Source organism: Zeugodacus cucurbitae, chromosome 2 (genome assembly GCF_028554725.1).
Source record: "Zeugodacus cucurbitae isolate PBARC_wt_2022May chromosome 2, idZeuCucr1.2, whole genome shotgun sequence".
In the NCBI taxonomy this organism is placed as follows: domain Eukaryota; kingdom Metazoa; phylum Arthropoda; class Insecta; order Diptera; family Tephritidae; genus Zeugodacus; species Zeugodacus cucurbitae.
The window spans coordinates 60632922-60655054 of record NC_071667.1 but is presented as its reverse complement, the minus strand read 5'-3'; the positions used below and the strand labels follow the sequence as shown (position 1 = coordinate 60655054).

Here is a 22133-nt window from a genome sequence, read left to right as displayed (position 1 = left end):
TTAAGCGTCTGGCCATATGAGAGCAGCTCAAGGTGGAAGAGTCCCTTCCAATCTCATCAAACATACAGCAAAACCTTCCAGGCCGTCATTCCCGGCTTGGCCACTGTTTGGGACGATTCACAGGCCTTCGACCACCAATTTTTCGTCGCCAGTCACCATCCGCTTCAAAAATGGCTCGAGATCGTTACGTTTCAGCAGCATATCGCAGGCGTTGATTCGGTCCAGAAGGTTTTTTTTTTGCGTCAAATCATGGGGCACCCAAACATCAAGCTTTTTTGTGTATCCAGCCTTCTGCAGATGGTTTAAAATGGTTTGGTGACTAACTCCTATCTCCTGGGCGATGTCACGAGATGCTACATGTCGGTTTAACTCGATGTTATCCATGATTTGATCGGTATGCGTCGTCACAGGTCTTCCGCCGGCTGGCTTATCCATGGTGAAACCATTCCTCCTCAGTTCGAAATGATAGAGTACCATCCGCCAAAATACCATTAATCTCACGGAACGTTTCTATAGCGGAATCGCCTTTAACGAAGGACAACTTTAAAAGAAGTGATATTTGACAACCTAATAAGTGTTAGCACAAAGTTGTTAGATGCACTTAATATTGAAGTCTCGAGCTAATAGGGGCAAACGGAAGCAGTTCTCTGAAGAAGGTCGAACTCAGTCTTCCCAGCGCATTGAAGTAGTCTCAACTTACCGACCCTTCTCTCTTATGGCTGGCTTGCGGCTATGATTTCAAATAACGCAGGGTAAAGAAGGGGCTCTATCTGTATCGCGATATGTTGTTTTACTAAATTACCACGCGAAGGTCATGTACATTTTTAATTGTACTGTATCAGGTGTTCTCCAGATCTGAGTTACGAACCCAATACACTCTACTGCGACAATTCTTAGTAACCTTAATTGTGCTAGTTAAAATAACAACAATTTCTTTAAAATAGCCCCTAAACCCCTACCAGAAACATTTAGTAACATACTTACGCCCCTTTTTGAAGTTAACAACTAACGGCCCATTAAAAGTTCGAGCTAATTGAATACAACCGTAGTGGACCGTTCGAATTGAGCTTGTTGATTGGAAAACTGTATAAAAATATGCAAATGTTAACGGCTTCATTTAGCAATCAAGCCGCTATAAAAGACCAAACCAAGCCTCGAACATTTACGAAGTTCATATAGAGGTCATTTGAAAGTTTTCGATAATGTGAAATGTGATTGGCTATTAGTGCGGTTATTTACATCAATTTCACATTAATGTTTGAGAATAGTAATGTACCGCATTCTACCCATGCAACATTATTAGCTAATGCAAAACAAGTTACATGATTCGGCTTATGTAACTTCAGAAAAGCCTTTGTCATCAATAGGTGTGTATTTTTAAATTTCTCGTTTAAATTTTGCGGTTGTATGGAAGATTAAAGAGGAGAAAGTTTTCAACATTAAGAACGAAGAATTGGGAATATAAAAGAGCCAATCAATGAATGTATTACTCTATGCAAGAACTGCCATAACGTAACCCACGAAAAACTCGAGAGCTGAGATCTAATGTAGACAATTGAGTTTTCAAAATTGTTACTAAATCTACTGATATGGAACTGAGCTCGAAAAATGAAAAGAAACACTGAAAATATTCCAAGAAAAATCTAATTAAACACTGATAATTTTGAATATATCTCATGGATGAGTGTTAAAGGATGAGAACTAGGTATTAGTCATAACAACTAACGACTAACAATAACTGACAATAAGGAATCATGCGCATAATTCTGTGATTTTTTAATAAAAAAGCAAAGATAACTAATATTCAATAATATACATATCTATGAAGTGTCTTCAGCCCATTAAAAATCTTCTAAAATTAAGTATTTTGGTTCCAGCTAGATCACATGTATTGTTGAGAGCCAACTAATGTTAGATTTAAAATCTTAAAAGTAAATCAATAAACAATTGAGACAATTGGCAAGGGTAAGAACCGTACCTCATCTTTTGCGATTCACTCCGAAGGCTCTTACAATTACGGAAGTTAATACTTTCGAGCCGCGGAATTCCCCTATTCCCGATTTTATCATTCGGAATCGAAAGAAATCCCGATCTGAGGTTCGAAAATATCAGAGTAACTAACTATTGCCCAAGTAGCAGAAATCGATAAGATCTAAAATAATTAAAGAACCTTAAAACTAAGAAGCCGTCAATAAAAGATTAAGGGGTTATATTAGTGTGACATTTTCAAGAAATCTATTTTTATACTCTCGCAACAAAAGTTGCTACGAGAGTATTATAGTTTTGTTCACATAACGGTTGTTTGTAACACCTGAAACTAAAAGAGTTAGATATAGAGTCATATATACCAAAGTGATCAGGATGACGAGTAGATTTGAAATCCGGATGTCTGTCTGTCCATCTGTGCAAGCTGTAACTTGAGTAAAAATTAAGATATCTTGACGAAACTTGGCACAAATATTCCTTGGCGCGCCCACCTCCCATACAAAGGTTTTGTTGAAAATTACTACAAGTGGGTTAACTAACTAACGAAAAACGTCAGAAATACTAAATTTTGCAGAAGAAATAGCAGAAGGAAGCTGCACTCAGATTTTTTTACAAAATGGAAAATGGGTGTGGCATCGCCCACTTATGGGTCAAAAACCATATCTCAGGAACTACTCTACCGATTCAAATGAAATGAGGTATATAATATTTTCTTGACATCCTGATAATACGGACAAAAAATGGGCGAAATCGGTTCACAACCACTACTACTTTCCTTATAACTCAATTTTGAAATCCATCTTATTCCTTCACTTTATAATGTAAACATAAGAAACCAATGAAGATAACGGAATAAAACTTTACACAATTAGTGCATATCATCTCTGGCTTCACTTGTGAAAAAATTGTCGAAAACGGACCATAACTTTTCAAGGCCCCAGATATCGAACATGTTGAACTCAGCGCCTAAGGATAAATTTTACCCGAAAATAAGGGTAAATCTCTCAGAAATCTCAATTTAATTCAGAGGAAATTGTTTTCTTCTAATAGTGTGTCTCTGTTCCAAAAAAATTATTAAAATCGGGTCATAACATTCCCATATACCTCATTGTAGGTTTTTCAAAAGTATCTTCTCCTAGCTCACATATACCTAATTATAGGTTTTTCAAAAATACGATGATCTTTATTCCGCATATATGTATTGGTTAAATTTCTTCAATAAATTGCGAGAGTATAAAATGAACTTAGCCTTTCCTTACTTGTTTATTTTTTGGTTATTTTATAGTTTAAACCTTCAAAAATATCGTGTGAAAGCAGTATCGTATCGTATCGAAAGGTCGTATCTTGAATAGTTTTTGAATGGCAGCGTTCTAAAGAGCGACCGCTTACCGACACTTTAGACGCGTTTTTCTCGAAACGACATTTCTCAAAATTACTGACATCATAACTCAACGAAAAATTGACCGATCGATTTTAAACAGAGTATTCTTTAATGTTAGGTAGGCAAATATCTCCCTTCCGCCTTTTTGTCTTTTTAATTTCGCGGCTATGTATAAAGTGCTACCGAGCTCTTATCTGGCAATAGTATACATCTTTGAAAGGTCTTGACATAACCTATAAAACGACGCTAGACGCTTGTTTATTAATTTGGATAGTGCGTTCAACAGTTATAGACGTGTAAACATGGCTATTTTAAAGGCAAACTCGCTAGAGAAAGGTTTCGTGAGATTAATGGTGTTTTGGGGGATGATACTCTATCACATCGTACTGCAAGTAGGAATGGTTTCGACGATTCAGAGCGGGTGGAAACGACATCATGGATAAGCCAGCCCGCGGAAGACCTGTGACGACGAATACCGATGAAATCATTGAAAACATCGAGTTAGATCGGCATGTGGTATCTCGTGATATCGCCCAGGAGATAGGAGTTAGTCACCAAACCATTTTAAACCATCTGCAGAAGGCTGGATACACAAAAAAATTGATGTTTGTTGGCCGCACGATTTGACGCAAAAAAACCTGCTGGACCAAATCAACGCCTGCGATATGCTGCTGAAACGGAACGAATTACCCATTTTTGAAGTGGATATTGACTGGCGACGAAAAATGGTTAACGTACGACAATATCAAGCGAAAACGGTCGTGGTCGAAGGCCTTTGAATCGTCCCAAATAGTAGCCAAGCCAGGATTGACGGCCAGGAAGGATTTGCTGTGTGTTTGGTGGAATTGGAAGGAAATCATCCACTATTAGCTGCTCCCATATGGCCCGACGCTTGAAGCAGGAGATCGACCAGAAGTGTTCAGAATTGGCCCACAGGAAGGGTGTAGTGCTCCAAAAGGACGAAGCCTGACCACACACTTCGTTGATGACTCGTCAGAAGCTACGAGAGCTCGGATGGAAGGTTGCGGAAGGGAGATATTTTCCAACCAATATACTTACAACACAATGACCTACCTTTTGATTTGTTAAAAAATGTCAATTTGGTCTTAAAAAACCAATTTTATTTTTCAGAACTACGCCATTTTGTTACTTTTTGATATTTTTCAATAATCGTAGGCCATTGTATAGGATATACCTACAAATTTAATAATCATTTTGAGTTGTTTTGTTTCAGCTACTCATTCGGCACCATAACAACACCGGCATTTTTCAATATTTTTGTTAAAAAAAAGTCTTAAAATGTAGCTCAAAATATGCCTTATTATGTTCAAAAAACTTCGAAAGATTCGATCGAGTACTTTCTTTGAAAATCGCATAATTTTTCATTGGTTACACGGGTAAAGCCCCTTCAAGAGCTAAAATCTCAAAATGAATTTAACTACTTAAGTTCTTTTTATTCATATTTAATATTAATTTAAATTTTCCAGGTTTATAAGGCTTGCTTAGCTTTAACAGAATACACCTTTGTGCTACTTACTTAATCAAAAGAGGTCTGATTCAAGCGTCCGACACGTGTGCTGTGCAATAAAAGTGTTAATATTAATATAGAGAAGAGTAGGCCAATTAAAGAAGCATGCGTGCGGTTAGACTGTGAATTTGTTGTACAAAAAATAAAGAACAACAAATGTAAATAAATCAGACGCTGCGTTTACCGCATTTTTTGATTAAAAGCCGCCACTTAAACTTATGAGGGTCATATGAGTGAAATAACGCTGAACATTAAATTAAAGACAGCTCTACCTACGCATACACTTTTACGCTTAATATGGCAAGCTATGTACATATGTGTGAATGCATGTCTTCATATTTAAATTGCATGGCTGCGTGTGTCTTTGCATTGCGGTCACTTTTATGTGGAATTTACCTTATGCTTTTCACTTTTTCTGCCTGCTTCCTGCTGCTTAATCATAGTGCGAGTGTAAAACCAAAAGCAACAAAAAAACGTGATTAAAACCCGTAAACCGTTACAGTTACATTCACCGCGCCATAATACTGTTTGCTCATATCTCCTCCTTTGTCACTTGACGTTGAATTATTGCTTGAAGTCGCTCAAAAAGTTCGCACGCTTGTCGCTTTCGTCGCATGCATATTTGCGTGCGTGTGGCCGACTGGCCTCTTTACGCAGACGTACGCATGTGTGCCGTTAAAGGCATTTCCGTTTTGACTTACTTAAGAACGTACAGTGCCGTGTTCTGAGTTCCAAGTGGTTTAGCATCGCTGGATATACCGGCAAAATTACGGAAATGGTAAACAGTTATTTGCATATATTTTTTTCTTATATTTATGTAATAATATGTTTTGTTGTTAGTTTCTATATATTTTTATAGTAAACCAGCAGTCTTTAATTCTGTGTTTCTTTAGAGAGAAGTCAAGCAAACAGAAAATTACGTTTATTTGTCTGTCCTTACCCCAACTGATTATTTTATTTACACACCGGACATGAAACAATAAAAGTATTGTTATTGTCCTTAGTGTTGTTGTAGTATAGTTTTATTACATACATATATGTGAAAGAAAAATTAAGCGTCGCTATAACTGTCTTTGTGGCAAAAGCAAATCTCATTATTAGTCCCACGGCTGCATGTTTGTTCTGTATCATAGGGAAAAAAAACTGAAGAAGAGCAGGTTTTTGTTTTTAGTAGAGAGCTTTCTTCTTAGATAGTGCATAACTTTCGCTGAGTGCAAAGCAACAATTAGGGATTTCATGCAGGAGACATTGAAAATAGTTGGCTTTCAGTGACTTATAAAACAGCAAAAATAATTTAATAGAAATTGAGAAGAATATGCATTAAATTATTTTTGGAAAGGTTGGATTTCAAAAATGAAAATATCTATAAATATAAAATACCAGCAGACCACTCCGGCTTCACACGGGTATAAACAAACATTTCAAAAGTTATAATACTTACACATACTCTCCCATACATATGTATGTACATTAATTTCATTTTAAAAAAGTAAAACGAAGAAAATTCGAACATGAAATTATATTTTATTTGCAATGAGCTATAACTTGATTACGACCTCTAGTCTTTGATGTCCGTTGTCTTTCTCTCTGATTATGAAGGCGTTGGGAACGCTCAGAGTTCGACGCCCTAGTGCGAGCTTGTATATTTCTAATATTTTGTTCGTCAAGCCGCTACACTCGACTCTCGAACGCGTACTTGGGAGGTTTTGAAATTTTGTTCAGCAAGCAGCTGCGAGCGCTCGTTACTCGATCCGATTGCGCTGCGAAGAGAATGACTTGCAAGACGATTTTCAATTTCAGATTAAGATTCTCCATCACGGAGTCTTTTTGATACCCTCACCTGGGAACTATTTCCAGAAAGTTAAGATTCTAGTAATAAATATAGCATCTGTTACTCAAGGTGAATGTAGCTTACCAATAGTGAAATAATTTTTGAAATCGGCGCAGTTATTCATTACAAACATACATACAAATCTTTCCTCTTTATAATAGTTGTATAGATTAAATATATCTATAATTTAACCATTTTTCGACATTTAAAATATTCTATGTCTTATTTTAAATGCTCTCGTAAGGCTTTAGCTATCAGTTGCTTTGAAGTCCTGGTTTATCAAAGCCTAATAGATATACTCTAAAAGTATATAGTACATAGACTAGCTCATGACATTAGCTAATGAAAAGAAATGAGGGAACCTTTCTCTATATTATGAAACTTTGTTTCAAGCTTATTATATACAATCTAGATCTAATCAAGAATGAAAATGATACGTTTACCGAGCCAGTACAGAAATGTCAGTAAAAGTAGAGTTTAATAAATATAATAATGATCCGAAATATAGCTAAATCAACTCTAATACCAATGTCTGCTTATTCAATACAAACAGTACTCTAATTTAGTGATTTACATAGCTGAATTCACCCAATGTGTAGTCATCCCTATGAACGATAGAGAATTGACAATTGAGATGAGTAAGAATTAAATTTGACTCGATTTCTTTTGAAATGTTTCACTTTTATACTCTTATACAAATATGAAAACATTTGACCGCTTAAGGGGCTATACCAGTGTAACCCATGAAAAATTAGGCGATTTTCGTTTCGAGAAAAACGTGTTTAAAATTTTGACAATAGCGGCTTAGGCCTGCGAGAGGTCACTCTTTAGAATGCTGCCATTCAAAAACTATTCAAGATACAACCTTACTGCTTTCACAAGATATTTTTGAAAGTATAAACTGTCGAATAAGCAAAATAAAAAAATCGAAAAAATGTCACACTGGTATGGCCTCTTAAGGGGATATCAGTGGATATAGGTGGTTTTATACAATTTCGATATTATCAAATCATAACTTTATTATATATAGATATAAATCTTCCACAATAGAACCCTCTTTTGAACCTTAGATAGGATAAGGAAATTTAGTTATCGTTACAGAGAAGAAGTTGGGATTACATCTGATAAAAGACTCTGATAAAATACATGCAAATCATATTTCTGTGGAAACATAAGTTCACTGTAAGGTGGGAAAACTGATAGTCAGAGATATATTCTAAAATGATAATATCACTGAATCAACCACAGCCTCACCGACTTACCGCAAGGTTATTGTATGCGCACATATTAGGCAATATATTCAGTTGAATACAAATAAGCATCGCACATACTACAAGAAATCGTAATTTGGTGAAACACGGAAATGACATTTGCACCTTCAGCCACCAAGCTTTTATTACAACAAAAACAACAACAACAAAGCATAACATTTACCCTTTATTTATCAACACTGACTTTGCTGCGTCTCATCTGCTTTGCTTTGGCTTATTTTGGTTTTGTATTTTGTCTTCTGCGCTTGTTGCTTACTGCACTACTTCCTTGAATGCTACACTACACATACATATACAGAAACACACTTTGACTAAGGTAATAGTGTATTTCATCGAAATTCTAATTTGTTGAATTCTTGTGGTTGACCGCAATTGTCCTGCTCGTGCTAAAATAACGGACTGTGTCCCAAGGTAACTGTTTGTGCGAGCAAGTCTTTAATTGTGGTGCTGTCACATTGGGCAATGATGTGCTGCTCGCTATTGCTAATGTACTTATTATGCGTTAGTATGAGTGTGTGTGTGTGTGTGAATTACTAAGGATGTGTGTGTGTGTTTAATTGTTGTTGTCCTTTGCACTGCTGCTGTGTGTCATTTACTTAATTTTCTGTTTGTTGTTGTTAGTGTTGTTTTTTTATTTTTGTCTGTTGACACATAAAAATTTCACACAGAATGTGCTAGCGCAGGACACGCCCTTTAATAAACTCGAGTAATGTGCACATTAACCAAATTCATTTGCCGCTCGGCGCGTCTCCTTGGCTCCTCGTCTCCTTCTACATTGCTGATAAATTTATATGCGCTTCTTTGTGTGTGCGTGTGTGTCCTTCGTAGACAAATGAGCAGGCGTTTGAAGGGCGTTTGCGGTTGGCCATTGCAGATATTTGACCTAAAACATATTTCCTGTCTTCCTGCAACGCACTAATTTAGCTTTCTTCCATTGTCATTTGCCATTTGCCATGTGCTTTTGTTGTTTATATTATTTAGTGTTTTTACTATTGTTTTTGTTTTTATATTCAACTCCCCTCGATTCTATTCCATTTCTATTTCATTTTCGCATAGTTTAACTTTTGTTTGTTATTTGGAAATTTCATTTCTCGTATTCCCTCATTTCAAATGAAAATTGTTTATTGAGCAATTTGGATTTTGTCTGTTGCATTCTTCGGTTATTTGTTTTCATTTCATTCTCCGACTTCATTTCGCTTATGCAGTTATGCTTTGTGCGTGTGTGTGTGTGTTCGTTTTATTTTGTGTCACTAACAGCTGCTAACGTTATTAGCGGTTGTTACCCAGTGAATCAAAGTGTTTGAGTTTTTTTGTTGTTCTTGCTTGTGTATTTGTTTTATGCTAACGGTATCAAAGCATTAAATAAATGTGAAATATTTTAATTTATAACAGCATCTGCTTGGTTGATTATAATTTTGGAAGTTTTTGTTGAACTATTTGAATTGAATTCACAGAAAGGAAATGCGTTTAAGGAGTTATTTGCAGGAAGAACTCAAGTTTAATAAACAGTAAATTAAAATAGTTTTTCGTAGTTTTTAATACGATTCATAAGCGAAAATCATTATTTCTTCTTAAATTTAATGATAATAAGGTAGATACGTGTCCGATTCACTGTAGTTATGGATTCTTCGAAATTTTTGAGTAACCAAATAATTTAACTAAAGATGATCAGAAATAATATTTAATTATGGATTACAGTGCTAACCTTAGAGCTACTTTTAAGTGTGAACAATTGTGAACAAGATTGAATTTTAACCCATAACCCTTTAGCTGATACCCAAACAACTTATCAATCATCTAAATTTATTATATCTCCTTCAAAATACATAGGTCCCTTCTGAGGTAAAACACTTCTTCCAACGAACAATCCAATCATCGAAACACTTTTTAAAGCTATATTCCGAAATGGCCTTCAGTTCTCGTTGCGAACTAGTTTTGATGTCTTTATTGCTCTCAAAACGGGTTCCACGAAGTGGTAATTTACGTTTAGGAAAAGAGGAAAAAGTCACATGGGACCATACATATCTTTAGAGTACGGTGGTTGTTCTATGCTATTTGTTGAATTTTTATTCAAAAACTCGATCACAATGATCGCATTGTGATTTTCGATTTGCTTTGGCGGGGTTTTTTCTGTTTCGGCTCATTTTTGACGCGCCATTCCGATAATTGTAGACTTGTTTGCATGTCGTACTCGAAAACCCATATCTCGTCACCAGTTATAATGTGTTCGATGAACGTTGGCTCGGAATTTACGCGTTCAAGCATGTTTTCAGCCACCTTACTGCGATTGACTTTTTGAAGAAAATTCACATCTGGCACAATCGCACTGCGACTTTTCGCATACCTAAAACATCAACCAAAATATGCCGAGCGGTCTCATGAGACATGTCCATTATTTGGGCTATCTGCTGCAAACTATAATGACGATTTTCGAGCACCATTTCCTTTATTTCGTCGACGTTTTCTGCAGTTGAAGAGATCGAAGGCCGTCCTGAACGTGGCAAAATGTTCACTACTTCTCGCCCCTCTTTGAACGATTTATACCAATCGTAAACATGGTTGAAACACAAAATTTCACGCAAACTCTTTTTTCATAATTTTATCCATAGTAAAATTCGCAACGCACACAAAAGGTTGACTTGACGCCGTAAACAAACTAAATAACAATAAAAATTGACAGAATAGTGGCTGTCAGTTGGGGCAACTTGGGAAATTTTTTTTTTTGAAATATTCTCAGCGGGAAAATTTAAAATGAGAATTTCCGGGTACTTCTGCAAAAGATATATAGGATTTGAATGAAAGTAAATGGTTTTAATAACAGAAATGCGCCCAAAAGCTTAGAAAGCTTAAAATGTATTATTATTCGGGACAGATTTATATCTAGTGACATTTGTCACCGAGGTTTTATTTGATTAAATGTAAGAACATGATAGAAAAAGGAGACTGCACAAAAGCATATCTGAAAATCGAATAATAACTTTTGGGAATCATTGTATATACATACATATGTATTTTTCCGAATCTAGTCCTAGACAATCGATATTTTTAAGAAATGAATGCTTTTCAAGGATACGAAAATTTGCTAGAATCTATTTGCTGAACCCAAGAACAAGATCTCCTACAGACTTTCATTCATTGGATATATTTAAAGGATCATCGTTGCCTTATAGCTTCTACATATCGATAGTCAACCAACTGTTATTCACTACATATGCTCTCACTTTTACTCACACATACATATTTGCAAATGCATGGTTGATACTCCTGATGACCCTAACGAAGTTTAATGTTTCAATTAGTACTAGCGTTGCAACACTACATTTCTCTAATTTATCTAACAAACATAAGGCATGTACATATATCTCTTTTTGCGTTTCTTACGAATAATCTGCCGATGTTTTTGGGATGAGCAATGCATTTCAGCGCAAAAGCTAGTCAGGTATATATATCACATTTACTATTTATGACCTCATATAAAGAAGTTTTTGGTCGGGGGAAATATCTAGATGTGTACTAGGGTGCCTCGCTATGGATTAAATATTAGTTAAATGACGAAATGTTGACTAAATTTATACCACGTTAACGCAATCAAGTTAATTGACTTAAAATTAAGTTAAATTAATTGACTCTAAATTAAATTAAATTAATTGCTCCAAATTTGAATAAAGATAGCTCTATGATGTCCGTGAACTAAAAGGAGTGAAATAATAAAAATAATTGAATTAAAACGTTTCCAAATTGAATTCGTTATAATTGAGTTATAACTCTTAAGGGGTTAGGGGTAGTCAGAAACACGACAACATTAAAATTTTCAGTAATTTTTTTGCTATTAAATCATGTTATTTTACCAAAGTAATAATGTGGCATTATTACACAAAGTTTTGACTTGAAGTCGCGAAAATTAAAAAAAAAATTGTAATTTCCAAAGTTATAGCTGTTTGTGTTGACCCAGTTCCAAAAATAGATCCTTGCGGTGACAATCATAAGTCCTTGTAGATTCATCTAAAATCAATAGGATAAGAAAAAATATTTTTATTAATAGATAATCCTGGGCCGGATCGAAGGTTTTTTTTTTTTTTCAAAAATTAACAAAATGGCGGCTTCAAGATTATTTTTCTAGATTTTCGGGAAAAAGCGAAAAAAAAAACGAAAAAAAAAAACAAAATCGTTCAAACCGGCCCAGGATGATGCTATAGAAATTTCATTAAATCCTACCGAGCGGTTTTCGAGTTACAGTTGTCACCAGTTCAAAAATCATTTAATCATTAAAATTTCACACTATCGTTTTGTAGTGTCGGAGCGCTCTTTGCTATTTGTCGAATAACTCGAAAAGTAATTACCGGATCAACTTAAATTTTTCAGAGAATATTTTTAAGATATTACATTCAGTGAAAATGAAAAAAAGAAAAAAACAGAATAAAAATTTTTCTAAAGTTCAGGCCTTACCATAATGTAAGGTTAATAATTCGTTGCTGTTCCAAATCTATATAAGCTCCTGCGCAATAGATCTGGTTTCATTCCAAACTAAATTCTTTAAGTATCATAATATACCAAAAAAAGGTACGAACTCTCCAGTGTACACCCTTTACAGCGTGGTGGACAACTCTTCTTCCATATTTTAGTATTATACATTTCCATCGCATCTTGCGTAGTAGCAAGTAATCATTTATATGAAAATTTGTGCGTGTGTGTATGTGCACACACACACATATATATTCATTGCACTGCAATGTAAATTGTAAATGTTTCATAACTTTCTTTCATTACCCATTTTCTTATTTGTTTTAATTTCTAGAATGGAAAATTGCCCACAAACATTCCGCTACTCGAAACAGCGTTGTTACGCAACAACAATTGGGGTGAAACACTGACAGCGCCAGCGGATGACGGTGTCGATGGCGGTGATGTTGACGAAGCGAGCAACGAAGCAGCTGAGGTGAAAAGTGAGTATGCCATGTAAATTTATTTGCACCTTAAGTAGGGTTATAAGTACAAACAATTCTACTCGAAATTGTTAATGTAACGTACGTACGCTCCTTCGTATGTATGTGTGTGTGTGTTGCTTTATTTAGCTGTTGGTGGTTGTTATAGCTGCTGTTGGTGGAAGGGTGGTATTTTTTTAACCCGGTACTGCCCAGAACTTTTTACGTTTCAGATTTTTCTTAAGTGAAATACACACATGTATTTTGGCCCCCTGAGCACGAAAATTAATTTTTTTTTACGATTCATTATATTCAATATTAAATTATCCGGAAAATGCTAAAAACCAGCGTAGTTTGTAGTCTTATAGTTTGATTTTCAAGTTATTTATGAACAGAAAGGTCTGAATTTTGCGTTACCATATGGTAATCGTGGGTTATTTCGGGTTAAGGGCCAATATTTGTGCGTAAAACATGGAATACGTATTTGCGTTGGTTTTTAATGAGTACATACACATGTATGACTGTGTGTGTGTATTAGTATTGTAAGAGCACAAACATTATACTCCGTTGTAGAGTGATTGAATGAACGGGTTTTAATATTACATTATGTTGCCCTAGTGGGCATCGCAGTTGGGATAAGAGTTTCATTCATCTTCAAATAAAGTCTGGTGTCCTTATCTATGGAGATATGTTTCCGTGCAATGATAGATACAAGAATAGAGATACATATGTACATATTTGATTTGTACCATGAGCGTTATAAATTAAATTAGCAGTTTTTGCATATTTCTAATAATAATAATAATAATTTAGTGATTGAATTTACATTCGCCAAGGCGAACTTATGAGGGGAAATTTTCCTTCACGCTCTACATATCATATACCTCAGTTCGTATGATCGATTGTTGCCATGAGAAGTAACCTGATATCTCCTCAACTTTTCTCATTCTTCTCTGCGCGGTGCTTGATGCCTTCTAAAATAGTTGGTATTTGATAGAGTTCTCTCCAGCAATTACTCCTCAGATATTTTCGTCGAATTCACTCCAGTTTTCATCTACTTGGAGCAGAATCGCCTTCCATGTGCAACAAAATGTCATTACTAAAATACGTCGACGACATGGAACAGTACGCCGACCAGATTTCGGTTGCAGACAACTTCGGATATACCTTAAAATATAATTTTTTGAGCTTCTTGCTAGAAAAACATCAATGGTAATTAATCTTAAGCTTTTCCCTTCAATCAAGTTCTAGGTAATAGCTATAACAACATTATCTATATAGATCCGTAAATAATTAATATGTTTGAGTACAGCTTGCTTTAAACAAAAGAATAACGTTAGAGGGCTAAAAGCATAACCCAGCATGTTGCAACTATAAAAGTACATACTCAACTTCAATACGCTCAACACATTTTCTTAACCAATTCAATAAATCGGGTAGAAACATCTTCATTCCAATAAATTTCAAAAATTTAAAACATTTTTTTGTCTTATATACCTTTCGCCAAGTGGAAATTTACAATTTTTGGCATTTTTTTTTTTTTTTTGGTATTTTACATTACAAATTTCCAAACGACTTTCATAATGTCAAGTAGTAAATATTTTGACATATTTGTAGAAAAAATTTTATTAGAAAATTCGGTGAATTGTGTCGTACATGGCCCATGTTCGGTAACGCCTCGTTTTTATACACGCTTGCGGTGAGTACGATAAATCAAGAACAGCCTATCTGAAATACATGAACGAATAAAGAACTGTTTGTTTGTAGTATTCTTTCATTCGTAAACGAAGGGTTTGGAGGATGTTTTTAAAAGTATACATTTTGAAAATATGACATTAAAAATGTTTCAACCCCACAAATAGTATATAACCCCTTAAAAAGTGCAAAATGTTCAAAATATTATCCAAAACAAGTAAGGAAGGGCTAAGTTCGGGTGCAACCGAACATTTTATACTCTCGCAATTTATTGAAGAAATTTCATTTACATAACACACAAATTTACCTATAAATTCGGCATAAACAATAACGAAAATCGTCCTATATAGTGTATGAGGGCTGAGGTAATTCCTGAACCGATTTCATTCATTTTCACCAGCAAGGTACATTATATTCAAGACTATACACTCACTTAATTTCGCTAAGATATCTCACATATTAACCAATACATATGTATATGTAGATTAAAGCCCACCGTAATTTTGAAAAACCTATAATTAGGTATATGGGAGATAGGAGATGTTATCACTCGATTTTAATAATTTTTGGTACAGAGGCACACTGTTAGAAGAAAACAATTTCCTCTGAATTACATTAAATTATCTGAGAGATTTACCCTTATTTTCGGTTAAAATTTATCTTAGGCGCTGATATCTTCGATATCTGAGGCCTTGAAAAGTTAAAGTTCGTTTCCGACAATTTTTCCACAACTGATGGCACAGCTCTAATACGATATTTATGCAAAGTTTTATTCCGCTATCTTCATTGGTTCCTTATGTATATATTATAAAGGGAAGGATAAGATTCAAAATTGAGTTATATGGGAAGTTGTCGTGGTTGTAAACCGATTTACCATTTTTCACCCGTAACATCAGGGTGTCAAGAAAATGTTATATACCGAATTTCATTCAAATCGGTCGAGTAGTTTCTGAGATATGGTTTTTGACCCATAAGTGGTCGATGCCACACCCATTTTCCATTTTGTAAAAAAATCTGAGTGCAGCTTCCTTCTGTTATTTCCTAACCTAACATTTGTACGGGAGGTGGGCGTGGTTATTATCCGATTTCAACTATTTTCAATTTTTCAAGTCGCTGGACACGGTAACTTAAAAAGTTTTGAAGCGATTACGTTCAAGTTTTGCACACATCTTTGGAATAACATTATCTAATTAATGAACGAAGGATTTTTCAATACTGCTATTACAACTATTCTTTCGAGCCAATGTATGCCAAAATTTGACCAAAAAAGTGAGTTTTTTGGTGAAAATTCTGTCGCAAATTCAAATTTTTCCTTCGTTCATTAACTAGATTTATCCATTTACTATCGAAATATGTTTGGTTTATTTTACTAAAAATTTCACAAAAAATTGTTCAAGTATGTATCTTTGATATGCTGAATTGTTAAAATGAATGCATATATTAAAAAAATATTATAAAAAATACTCTTGTTTTTAGTCTCTAAAACCACTTATTAGCTTACCACTGAGTAAAGCTGTACAACAGTAACAAGAGATACACCTCCGCATATGGATCGCCGCTCTTACAATAATGATTTAAAGTAAATACATTTATATGATCACCACCAAATTCAATGCATTCAAAGCTTTTTTAAGGTGTTTCCTTACCTTCCTTATCGCAACAATTTTAATTATAAAACTCACTGCATTCATAAAATACTCATAAACATAAGCTCACTATCTTAATTTCATTTACACCCAAATAGTGCAATAAATTCAATTTGGTCAATCGAAAATATCGCATCAATTCTGATAAATCAATTACGAAATAACGTTAGCGCTCCCAAATGCATGTATAAATATTGCAGTTAAGCATAATACGAAATAACAACAAATAAAAGCGGAAATAACATGTGCATATAATTAATAGTCAGGACCGAAACTCAAAAAAAGTGCTTTAGATGAAAACGAAAGGAAATGAAAAGGAAATTTCATGGTTGCATGTGCCACTTTCTATGCACTTACATTTATTTATGCACACATACACATACACACATATGTTTGTATAAAAAAAAGTGTCAACGCCAACTTTCGCCAAAGAAGTATTTGCAACACAAATCTCGGACAGCGCGCTCGCTGTGACGGCCAGTCGGTGAGCAGTAGCGTGAATGACATAATTCGTGATTTATTTGCATTATGCTGTCATCTTCTGCACAAAACAGCGCGCCGCACTCACATTAATGGCAATATTTTAAATGCACACACACAAACAAACATGCATATTTACAAATTTCTATATGTGCTATTTACTTTATTCCCTTCACACGCGAAAACTTCTTTGTTTGAAAAAAGCATAAAAAACGGAAATCGAGCAAAATGCTAAACGACGAAACTTTGTTAAATCCATGACCAGTCACAAATATAAGGCTATTATTTGTGTATGTTTATATGTATGTATTGTTGCTAGAGCTTTTTCTGTTGCTGCTTTTGATACTGTTACCCGCTTTCTCTCACTCTTGCAGTTGTTTTTGCTGTTGCTGTTGCGGTTGTTGTCGCCGTTGTCCGACAATCAAAACTGTCACTAAAGCAATCTGTACAATTTTTCATAGCGTCGACATTTCATACCCACAGCTGAAACAATTTCGTAACAGCTGGCAATATTTGAGACACTACCACTAACACCCGCACTCACTGTAGTCTAGCTACATACGGATGATTTTACCGTACATTTATGTTGACTGAGCTACTATTGTTGGGACGTTTCGAACGGTTTTTGTTGCTATGAAGCATATTCATTATATATCATTTGCCGATCTCGAATAATGTACAGAAAAGAGATATCGAAAATGGAATATATAGTATGTTTTAATCAAAGTTAGTTTTGATTTGCTTCAGGATAATAACTTGACTTTTTTATTTATGCTATTCATAATAATTATGTTTCATAATCGTTCCAAGTTTTAACAAATACTCAGTACCAGTAATCTGTTATACTTTGAGAAATAAAATAAAGCAAATGTAAGCTGATTGTAAAGGTGAATCAAAAATAATACTAAAAATTTTATATAATTCAAAAATAGATTATAAAAAGCGTGTGAATCATCAATCATTATCAATCACAGATCATGGACTTTTGCATAAAATGCTTGATTCAATAATCATATGGCTAAAATGATATTCAAATGATTTTAAACAGTGAGTTGTGAGGATCTCAAAAAGTTGTTCATGGAACACTTATTTAAAATAAGAAAATCGAAAAAATTTAATGAAATGATATTTTGACTATCCTGATCATTTGTCGATTAAATTTTTTATCACACTTTCCAGCACAGCCCTATTTCAATATAGTAACTTTTTTGATGAAAATTTCAAAAACCTACTTAGTATTGTTCACACTCAAAATGCAATATAAACTGGCTCCAAAATTCTCCAAAAAGGGCATACTTGTTAAAAATATACGTTTACTTTCAGCGCTAGTTAATAGCTACCGCTCTATTAAGTTCTCTGCTTAGAACACCAAATACCATAAATAACCGTTTTGGGGGTCTTTTCGTTTACTATGTACCGATGACCAGAAAATAATATACGACCGATTCGAAATATACCATTTAGTTGTTCACTATCTTCTGTCAGAATGAAGTATGAATATTAATTAATGGATCTCCAAAAATTTGGGAATAAAGGACATTTCCTTTCACAATTTTTGTAACTTTTATCAAATAGTATGGAAAGTGCATGGTAAATAGAGCCAAAGAAAAAATGTGTAGCCCTATCAGATGTGTTACATCAGCAAAGTAAACTGTGTTTATCTAGGTATATGTGTATATTTGCAGTTAGAGTAGTTAATATAAAGTTAATTATAAAGCTTTTCATATTTGCTTTTTCGAAAGTAACGTATACGCCCGGTACGATTGGCATTTTCTAATCACATATGGATATTAGGTTGGCAAATATCTCCCTTCCGACTTTTTGTCTTTTGAATTTCGCGGCTATGTATAAAGCGCTACAGTGCTCCTAGCTGGCCATACTATACATCTTTGAAAGGTCTTGACATAACCTACAAAACGACGTTATGCATGATTAGTTTGGATATTGCGTTCAACAGTTAAACAGTTATAGACGTGTAATCATGGAGTTTAATAAAGCCGAAATTCGCGATATTTAAAGTTTTCCATCATTAAAGGCAAATCCGATAGAGAAAAGTTCCGTCAGATTAATGTTGTTCTGGGGTATGGTATTCTATCACTTCGAACTGCGGAGGAATGGTTTCGAAGATTCAGAGCCCGGACATAGCGCCAAGTGATTACGACCTGTTCCTGTCCATGGCGAACGCTCTTGGTGGTGTAAAGTTGAACTCAAAAGAGGCTTGTGAAATCAAAGATAGCAAGCAAAAGATGATAACGTGAAGTCTTTCAATTGATGTTTCATTAAAGCCCTCCTTCTAACCTCATTTGCGAAAATATGGGACCAAATTATACAAATACATATCCAAAACAAAACACCCCAACGAAGCATCGTCATGGAATTTTTTAATATATTTATAGTTTAATAACTTAATTAGTATTAAAATATCAAAATTTCGCAACTGTTGATGGAAACTGCATACATCTGTTTCATTTCAATTGAAAATTATTTGGTTTGGAACAATCTTATTGATAACATTAGAGTGAAAAAATTCGCCGGGTGACTGTAGCATTTTTAAAAACAATGAAGAAGAACAAAACTAACCTCAATAGAATACTCATTATAACTTATATATTGCATTCTTATGTACATATATGCTTAAGTAAATATATAAATTCACTTTTTCCTCTCCCACCCGACCCGCACTTTCTACAACCCTTTCACTTTCGCAACGCATTTTTTATGTAACAAGTCAAAAGCTTTTGATTTATTCAACAACTAAGCAGACCTATTTGAATGTAATAAAATGTACAAATACATATCAATACAAGTACAAAGGACACACGTATCGACGTGTAGACCTGCCTGCATCCTTCGTATTCCATTTGCGTGCCGCCTCAGCTGGATGGCATTACCGAGCCTGCATTTACAAGACATGCGTGCAACATTACGGCCACATGCACTTGCCACTTACCCCATGCAGACATAAGCAGACAAACGACTGAGTCTTGCGCCGTTGAAATATACAGTGCAGGCGTATAAAGATATATCAAAAAGAAGTGAAAAAGTCTGAGTAGGAGTGAGATGGGGCAATGCATTTTTGTATTCCATATAATGCAACAAGCTGTTTGCAGGCGTAACTGTGCGTGCAACGGTGCGCTTATGTCGGCGTGGCATACTTCAGTGCATATTTTAATACTTCTTCATATGTATCGTGTGTCTGTTTATATAACATATTAATTTTTTCTGGACAAAGTGTAAAAAAATATTTTTTTAGGATTTAAGAACTCTTTATTTTCCACTATTTATTGACCAACCTCTTTGCATCAGCACATAGAAGTATGTAAAATGTGTAAAATTCACTTACAGTTACTTTATACGCCGCTTACTTTGTCCTGCATCTTGTGTCTTAATTACTTTGCGGTCTCTTACTGCGCGCTTTTGATGATCAACTTTCAATACTCGCCTCACTTCGTCTTTTATCGCATTTCATTGCATTCGCCATTGTTTGTGGTTTCATTGAGACTTGTGAGGCGGATTTCTTTTGTTTTCCCGGCGTGTTGCAGCTGCTCTGCACTTAACCGAAGACCTGCAACCGCATACACATACTTATACACTTTGAGAAAAGTCTAACAGACAATTGACTTGCTTAAGTGGCAAATTAGATGGCAGTTAAGTATGATGAAAACAAAAGTGTTACACAAGGCGTTCAAGTGGATTATTGGCTTTGTGGTCGAATTAATGGCGTATTTAATTGATCACAAAATTATTGAAAGCGATTGTGTTTGTCGGTTACTGCACTTTAAATTGTAATAAGGTAGTCGGCTATCGGTAATTATGTAGCGGATGAATGAGTCAATAAAAAAGGGTGGGCTAAAATCGTACGGAACCAAATTTTAAACGGATTACTCATAAACAATTTCTTCTTTTTTTTTTTGGTTATCTTTAAAGGTTTTGAGCTCGACACCGTTAATAAAAACTTAAAAAGGGGTTGCCAAGTATTTGTTCTGTACCTCATGTAATTAAACGCGATCAGGCTATTTATATCCTATCCCAATAATCCCCATAAAAAGTGTATTCATAAAATCAGTATATCTCATGTCAACTCTCTAGTATTTATTACATTTAGTCAGCCATATCTAAGCCTGGAGATCAAGCGTAGAATAACGCTTACCAACAGGTTCTACTTTAGAATCGGTAGAGAATTGAGAAATCGTTTCATCTCTCGATGAACAAAAATTACGCTCTATAAGCGTCTTATTATTATCGTCCTATTATACGGCGGAGAAACATTGACGATGCCGAAACGTGATAAGAACGCACTTGGAGTATTTGAGAGATCTGCAAGATCTTTGGAGTCGTTCAAGTAAGCGATGAGTACCAAAGAATGCGTTGGTTGGGCCTTGTCGTTCCCAGAGCGCCCACGCATCCAACGGAAGAACCAAGTACATAGGCACCTGCCTGTACTTGGAATGTGCAAATAGCGTGACTTCTCGTGTTCTCGGCTCAGACCGATCTACGGTTTTAGTAGTGCCAAACATAAGAAGAAAATGGAATCTCTGAATAAATCTAGGCTTTATAATATAAGCCAGGGGGTACTCAGTTTCAAAATGCGAAATTAACATATTTATTGACTGCATTTTCATATATTATATGTATACTCCCGCAACATGTTGCACAGAGTATTATAGTTTTGTTCACATAACGGTTGTTTGTGTCACAAAGAAATAAAAGAGTTAGATATGGGGTTATATATATATATATAAATGATCAGGATGACGAGTGGATTTGAAATCCGGATGTCTGTCCGTCCGTCTATCCGTCTGTCCGTGCAAGCGATAACTTGAGTAAAAATTAAGATATCTTAATTTTGGGAATATGGGCGAAATCGGTTCACAACCACGACAACTTTCATATATCACTCAATTTTGAATTCCCTCTGATTGCTTCACTTTATAAGATATACATAAGGAACCAATGAAGATAGCGAAATAAAACTTTACACAAATACTGTATATGATCCGTGGCATCAGTTGTGAAAAAATTGTTGAAATCGGACTATAACTTTTCAGTGAGCGGGTATATGGAATATGAAGAACTCGGTGCCTTATGGTAATTTTTCACCGAAAATATCGGCAAATGTCTCAGATATCTCAATTTAATTCAGAGGAAACAATTTTCTTCTAATAGTATGTCACTGTACCATAAATGAGTAAAATCGGGTCATAACTTCCCCTAGCTCTCATACAGCTAATTATACGATTTTCGATATTACTATGGGCTTAATAGCTTATAAATCGGTTAATATGTGAAATATCTTAGCCAAATTAAGTGCGCATATGCTCTCAGATATAATGTATGTTGGTGATGAAAATGAGTGAAATCGGTTCAGGAATTACCTCAGCCTATATACTATA

At 34.9% G+C, this 22133-nt stretch overlaps 1 protein-coding gene across 5 annotated transcripts in view; it reads left to right on the top strand.

Moving 5' to 3' along the window:
* Positions 1-22133, top strand: part of LOC105217141 (cytotoxic granule associated RNA binding protein TIA1) — a 192988-nt gene that overhangs the window by 26234 nt on the left and 144621 nt on the right. For all 5 annotated transcript variants that reach the window (XM_054230209.1, XM_054230201.1, XM_054230202.1 and 2 more), the window contains exon 2: positions 12793-12940. In XM_054230209.1, the coding sequence (XP_054086184.1) occupies positions 12793-12940 (148 nt within the window). The remainder of the gene's footprint in view (positions 1-12792; positions 12941-22133) is intronic.